This window comes from Schistocerca americana, chromosome 6 (assembly GCF_021461395.2).
Source record: "Schistocerca americana isolate TAMUIC-IGC-003095 chromosome 6, iqSchAmer2.1, whole genome shotgun sequence".
Classification (NCBI taxonomy): domain Eukaryota; kingdom Metazoa; phylum Arthropoda; class Insecta; order Orthoptera; family Acrididae; genus Schistocerca; species Schistocerca americana.
Window position 1 is genome coordinate 458270071 of NC_060124.1, and position 7849 is coordinate 458277919.

Genomic DNA, 7849 nt, shown 5'->3' on the forward strand with positions numbered 1-7849 from the left:
TCTACCTGTCACTGTATCGGAGTTAGAGGAAATTACCTACAACACCACAAACCGAAACTTAGACTAAACAAGTTAGGAATAATGACAGTTTGTCTTTTAGTATTATTTGAAATCATTTCTCAAGTTCACAATATGTCAGGTCAATTTATTTGGATTTTCATATTAAAAAAGTTAATTACTTTTCATTTTCGTAATATAAAGACCAGGAAAGATTATTATTTAATTAATATATGTTTGTTTCGTTGTTGTAGAATGAATGAGAATGAGTGAGAGTGTGTAAGTGGGATATACGCAGAAATTCAATATTGTATAATGTACCACATTAAGTAACTGTGCAGTGGGAAAGTTGTGTTTTCCCCTCGTTCCTGATGGCGTATGTCTAAGAGTACTTGCTTTTGTAAGAAGGCAGACAGAATATCCGTTTGCAGAGTAATACTTTTCTAAATAAATTCCCGGATTAGTTTTCCTTTCCTTTGGTTTTGTTAAACATTATATTAATATTTGCATATTGATATGACGTGAATACAACTGGGAATAGTGATTGGCATAGGACAGCTCTGGCGCGAGAATGATCTCGAACGATTGTTCTGCTTTGCTGGTCATTTTGACCAACCAGAGTTTAGCAGTTCCTGCGCAGTGCCAGGCAGTTATAGGCTGCGGAAGGAGCAGCATTGAGGGGTCGCTGGGTAGCTATTGAACGTGCTGGTCATGTTGAACGTGTCCGTCTGCACAATGCGTAAAATGAAGAAGTCATTGGTATATCGCGTTGCCGTATGAGCAGTTGCATTTATGGACAGTTTTGTGAAGTTTGGAAGTTCTAGAATTGTTTTGTTTGAAAGATAAACGCGTGTGAACTTTCGGCCTTTGTAAAATTCCGCGTGGCATGTTTCATATCCGTATATGGAATACTTGGAAAGCAATTTCTTTGATAGAAATCCTTTGAAAGGACTGAATGTGAAACTCAGATATTGTAGCGGAGTATTGACTGTGAAATCGCGTAATTCTTCGGATTGGTACATTTCTGGCTGCCTTGAGTGTATACTGGGTTACATGAACTGTGAACTGAGGGCGGTGATGATGTTCGCTAGTTACATGTGGGCTGATGGCAGGTATTTTTTAAATTGAAACGGAATAAAAGACTCATTTCAGAATTTTGACATTTTACCGAGAGAACTAAGCAACCACTTTCCGCCAGAAAAGTATTATAAGAATTTACGAGACTGATTGCTACCAGAGTTCATGCGGACTTTGCAACGTAAGAATTGACGGCGTTTTCTTCAACGCTGCTTTTACGTTGTCATCGCAGTACATACGCATGCAGAGAAACGGGCTGGTGATCTGCCGCCGTACTGAGGTAGGTGGAACTATTTCCAATGAACAGTACGACGAACGAGTAAACTTTATACAGGCCCGCCCCGCCGCAAATTCCATGACGTGTAAATTTAGTTTATTATGTACAGCTTTTTGTCTACAGAAAACGCTCAGATGTATATCGAGCGCTTACAATTAGAATTAGTATCAACAGAATTATGTGACACAAATTATACTGCATTTTTCATTGCATTCGTCCATCATAAAACTGCTGCAACAACAACCTGTTCTTGAAAGTGATAAACTATAACATTTCTCCTTCGTACTGCAACGACGAACGCTCACGTAACCCCGTTACATATATTTTCCCTTACAATAGGGTTCCAGTGTCCCAAATACTGTTTGAATGTTGCGCAATTACATCTCCCATTAAGTACTGAGTTATTATTATTACGTGCACACTAATTACAGAGATATTGAATGCGTCATTTTACATTCAAATAAAAAATTAATTTATAAATACAGCTGATTTTGACGATTTTTTATATACAATTGTGAGTTAGTAATTGCTACCAACCAGCTTTTACCTAGTAACAGAAATTCTTCTACAGAGTAGAAGGAGTTGTCAACAGGAAACTTTTCCAGGTGGTTTTCAAATTCTACCTTGCTGTTTGTCAGACATTGTAATCACTGGCCAAGTGATTAAACATTTTCGTTGCAACATCGTACGCTTCTTTTTCACCTAAAAACAACCTTAATGTTTAGTAACGAATGTAATTCTCTTCTGGTACTGAATTATGTACATCATTGTCCCTTTTGAACTGAAGTCGATTATTTACAACAAACTTCATGAGCAAAGGATAAAATGTGAAGCAGTAATCAAAATACCAAACTTGTTTAAGTTCTTATCAATAACGACACATAAATAATCTGCAGTTTCTACTCTGCTTGTTATTTCCTCACCATTGATCCGTTTAGAAATCGTGTAGTACCTCTAGATGTACAGAATTAAGTACGCTTTTAGAAATTGAGAGTGAAACTATTCACAGAAAACCTGCAACTAATACTTTTAAGAACATTTTTTACCGTTTCTTGTGTTGCTGTATTTATACTTGGACTGATTACAACACTAGCGTCACCGGCAAAAAACTTATTCTGTTTGTTGTATATTAAACGGAATGTCGTTTACATACTTGAGTAAGAATATCAGACCTACGACTGGGCCTTGAGGAATGTTGTACATGATTTCTCACCAGGTAGGAGTATCTCTCGCTATTACATTGGCAAAATTACTAAGCACAACTACTTTTGGGTAGATATGACATTATTCATTGGTTGGCTATACCACAAATTACATGAAACCTCAATTTATCGCGGAGAATTTGTGATTCACACGTCAAATGCTTTGGATAGGCTGCAGAAAATAACACCCATTAATGTTTTGTTATTTAATGCTTCTAAATTTGGTGAGTGAACGTGTAAATGGCACTCTGATTTGAGCAACTCTTCCAAAATCCAAAGAATGATTTACTGAGAGTATTATTGTCGCTCTCAAATGTTTGGATAAATTATGTCAGTAGTATAACAGATCGATTATTATTGACATCTCTCCTATCCCCTGTCTTATAGCGGAGTTTAAAAATACCGTATTTCAGTATCTCTGAAAAAGGTGCCTTGAGCTAGTCATGCATTATACTTTTCAGATAATACAGGGTTTATCTTTTCCAGTCTACCAAAATTCTACCACACCATCTTCTTCATCTCACGTCGGCTTGTAAAGAAATACATCGCTGCTGGTAATCTGTTGCAGATATTTTAAATCCGTTTAATCAAAGAGTATTATGATTTTCGGGAACCGAAGACTCTCCTGTGGCAATAGACGAGGACTCGCGCAGTAGAAACGATCGTGTAAACCACAGGCCGTCCTACTCGGCCAAGGAACCCAAGCGTACGTAGAAAACGGCGGCCATGTTCATGGTGTGTTCCTTGACTTCCAGAATGCGTTACGTATAATAGGCACTATTGGTCAAATGAGCAAAATACGTTCTTGTAGAATAGTACACATTTGTTAATGGACTGAAAAATTCTTACTAAGTAGCACATGGCATGTCGTGTCTAAAGCAGAGAAACCTTCACACCTAAAATTGTCTTCAGGTCTACTCCAAATATGTGTAATAGGAGATTTGTAGTTCATAATACATGTAAACAATGTAGTGGATAACGCCGGAACTCTAGGCACATCTACTGGTCTCACTCATCTTGGCTGGGTGTCTGTTGTCTATAGTTAAGCCTCGATTTTTCTCCTGGCTAGATTATCAGTCCACTACTACGCTAAGGACGTTGTAAATAATTTTGTCTTCTAAACCGTACTTAGGAGGCTCTCCTATATCTTCATTGAGGGGATATATCGATAGGACGTGACACTGTGTGCCGATTTCCCCACAGTCGCTCCTCCCTTTTGGCCTCCTACCAGTTTTATTAAGATATGTAGGGTACCATTCATGTTAGCAAGGGTATTGAACCAGTCCCCTAGATGGCTCAGAATGTACTAACTGAAGCTTTACGTTTACAGCAAAACCACCTCCTTTAGTCTGAAGAGTATTCTTCTGTGCTGGTCGTCTTCGAATATCAAATTCTGTGTCATTAACGACGTATCCCGGGAGATAAGTTGAAGAAAGGAAAACCAGTATTTATTGCATTTGTAGTTTTGGAGAAAGCTTGGAAATTTTGGAGTTAACTAGGATAAAATACAGAGAGCGAAAGTTTGTTTACAACTTTTACAGGAAGCAGACTACAGTGAAAGGAGTAGGACATTAACAGAAAGCCATAGTTGTCAAGGGAGTGAAGAAGGGGTACAGCACATCCTCGTACATTGAGCAGGCTGTGAAGGAACCAAAGAGAAATTTTCAGAGGAGAAAGAGAAAAAACATAAACCTTGAGTTTCTGTCAGAGGCACCAGAGGACTTGAAAGAGGCGTTAAACAGAATAGATAGTGCAATGAAAAGAGATTGTAAGATGAAGTTAAACGAGGATGGTGGAACGTAATATAATTAAATCGGCTGATACTGAGGGAATTAGATTAGGAGATGAGGCACTAATAGTAGTAGATGAGTTTGACTGTTTGGATAACAACATAACTGTTGATGGCCCCAGTAGAGTGGATGTAAAAGGCAGATCGGCTGTAGCAAGAAAAGAAAGTTCTAGAAAAGAGGAATTTGTTAAGATATAATATAAATTCAAGTGTTAGGAAGTCTTTTCTAAGGGTATTTGTATGGGTGTAAACTTCTATGGAAGTGGAACATAGATGATAAGCTGTTCATGCAAGAAGGTAGAAACTTTCCAAATTTGGTGTTATAGGAGAAAGATTTGATGTGAAGATCTACTAACAAATGAGAAACTACTGAATGGAACTGGGAAATAAAGTTATGGCAAAACTTGACCAAGAGATCGCTTTGTAGGACACAGCTGAGGCATCCAGCAGTGGTCAGTTTGATTACGAAAGTAACTGCGGGTGAGAGAGGAGGTAAAAATTGTAGTTTTTTCCTATTTTTAACGACCAATATAATTTGTTTGCTCAAAAAAAGTGGTAACCCTATTTTCAATTCACCGTAATAATACTGTTACACCATCTATAACTGTGGTGCTGAAGGATCCACAGCTGCATAGGAGCGTTTCCCCGTGTACTTCCTTCACCGCACGTTCGGAAAATCTGAACAGTTCTGAGTCTATTAGGTTGGAGCATAAGTTCGTAGCGTTTTTGTTTTGCACGTTGGTATTCTGGCTGGCATGGTTTTATTTATCGACTATCATTTTTTATTTGTAGTCACTGTTGCTATTTAAGTTTACGTATTGTCATTTGGTGGTAGTGAGTGGAGCTGTGGATGCTAGAAAATGGAGTGCCAACTGGAGAAATGGCAACATTGCCGACTTATTCTTCTGTTTGAGTTCAGTAGAGAGGTGACAGCAGCGGAATAAGCCAGAAACGTTTGCACCATGCACGGCGATAATGCCACTGAGTAGAGCAAGGCAAGAGAATTGTTTTCTCTTTTTAAGGAGGATCGTTTTGACAGTAGTGACTCTCCACGTTCAGGAGGACCTATGGTGTTTGATTTAGATCGTTTAAGCGCATTAATACACAATGATCCACGTCAGTGTACTCGAGAACTAGCGAATGTGATAAATTGCGATGATTCCCATCTTTTGACATTTTCATGTAATAAGGAAGGTTAAAAAATCGGGTATATGGGTACCGCCCATTCTAAGCCAAAAACACAAATCAGCGGGTGGCCATGTTTAGGTCTCTGCTTGCTCCTCATCAATTGGCTCGTGAACAACATTGACCATTCCTATCTCAAATCGCCCCTGGTGACAGGAAATGGTGTCTTCATGCTAACAGAAGGAAAATGAAGGAATGGCTGAGGCCATACAAAGCTGCAGTTCTCCTTACTAAGACATGTCCGCGTCCAGAAACGACAATTTTACGCATCTCGTGGAACTACGACGATGTGGTGTTCTATGAATTGCTTCCCCGGGATGCGGCTTTTCGCGGATGATGCTGTAATATACAGAGAAGTTGCAGCATTAGAAAATTGCAGCGAAATGCAGGAATATCTGCAGCGAATAGGCACTCGGTGCAGGGAGTAGCAACGGACCCTTAACATAGACAGATGTAATGTATTGCGAATACATAGAAAGAAGGATCCTTTATTGTATGATTATATGATAGTGGAACAAACACTGGTAGCAGTTACTTCTGTAAAATATCTGGGAGTATGTGTACGGAACGATTTGAAGTGGAATGATCATATCCATCAACAAAAGAGGTGGCTTACAAAACACCCTTTCGACCTATACTTGAGTATTGCTCATCAGTGTGGGATCCGTACCAGGTTGGGTTGACAGCGGAGATAGAGAAGATCCAAAGAAGAGCGGCGCGTTTCGTCACAGGGTTATTTGGTAAGCGTGATAGCGTTACGGAGATGTTTAACAAACTCAAGTGGGGGACTCTGCAAGAGAGGCGCCTTGCATCGCGGTGTAGCTTGCTGTCCAGATTTCGAGAGGGTACATTTCTGGATGAGGTATCGAATATATTGCTTCCCCCTACTTATACCTCCCGAGGAGATCACGAATGTAAAATTAGACAGGTTCGAGCGCGCACGGTGGCTTTCCGGCAGTCGTTCTTCCCGCGAACCATCCGTGACTGGAACAGGAAAGGGAGGTAATGACAGTGGCACGTAAAGTGCCCTCCGCCACACACCGTTTGGTGGGTTGCGCAGTATAAATGTAGATGTAGATGTAGATATAGCCGTCACAGCTGATATTCATTCTCAATAACTGAGACGTCTTGCAGACGAAATTCTGGAACAACGACCAGGAAGTCTGCGTGAAGTCACGTAACTCCACGAAATTCTGCTAGAATGACAAGAAACACTGTAGAGTAGTTGAACTGAGGAGTCATTTCGCACATACCTTATTCACCAGATCTTGCGCTCTCATATAATCACCTTGTCCGCTCTCTATCGAACAGCCTTCAGGGAACTTCCTTTCCGGATGAAAATGGGCTCCGAACAGGACCCGACGAGTTTTTCACGTCAAAACCACGTGATTTCTACAGTTCCGAAATTTACAAGTTACCCCAGCGTTGTCTGACTGTTGTAAATAGTGGAGGAGAATATATTTTTGATAAGTCTCATATGTGTATCTATTGTGCTTTTTATACTTTCGGAAAATGCTGAGAACTCACGCACCACCCTAACACAGTGCACTTGCTCAGTGCTGAGGCTGCCTGGTGCTCGTGTTGCAGAGCGCGCGGCACCACCTCAACCTGGGCGCCATCCTGCACCTGAACGGCCGCTACGACGAGGCAGCCGCCTGCTACCGCGAGGCGCTGCGCCTGCAGCCGGATGACGCAACCGCGCTCACCAACCTGCAGAAGCTGCGCAGCCTCATGGCGGCCCGCCGGCCCAGCAAGCTGTGACACCTGCAGCCGCGTGACGTCACGCCGCCCAGAGCACAGCCACTGGCGGCCACCTGAAGACCACCTGCGCCAGCTGGCTGCGGGTCAGCCGCGCCACTTGCAAAGGAGTTCGCGAGACCTGGCAGGTGTCCCACTTGGCGTCGCTAAGACGACCAACAGTAGGCGCTGCGGGTTTCCCCAGCTGGGATTCTTGCGATTAACATCACGGTCAACCAGTCGGGTCGTGATTATCCCGTCGTTGCCTCGACACCCATTTTAGTGAGTGCCCTCTTACTGTAAAACAGTTTTCGTGGATGGCTAACTCTATCACCTACAATCGAGACGCTGGAAACTACCAGCATCGCAAAGTGTTTGTTCCCGATGAGAACTACCCACTTAGTTAAGCTGACATTGGTGACCCGTGAAATAGAGTCGGTTCTGATTTATCTGCCAGTTACATGTCAGTGTTCGCATGACGCTGCAGTTCCCCCTATTTCTTCGTCAACGTGCGGAATGAGAAATATCTCCGAAATGCTTGGCAAACGTAGAGACTTCGCTCAAATGTCATGACATGAGGTCTGT

General features: G+C 41.6%; 1 protein-coding gene across 1 annotated transcript in view; it reads left to right on the top strand.

Annotated features, from left to right (window-relative positions):
- LOC124620207 (protein O-mannosyl-transferase TMTC2-like) overlaps positions 1 to 7288 on the top strand; it is a 107942-nt gene extending 100654 nt beyond the window's left edge. Inside the window, exon 5 of the mRNA XM_047146875.1 lies at positions 7115 to 7288. Within this exon, the coding sequence (XP_047002831.1) occupies positions 7115 to 7288 (174 nt within the window). The remainder of the gene's footprint in view (positions 1 to 7114) is intronic.
- Positions 7289 to 7849: the final 561 nt, after the last annotated feature.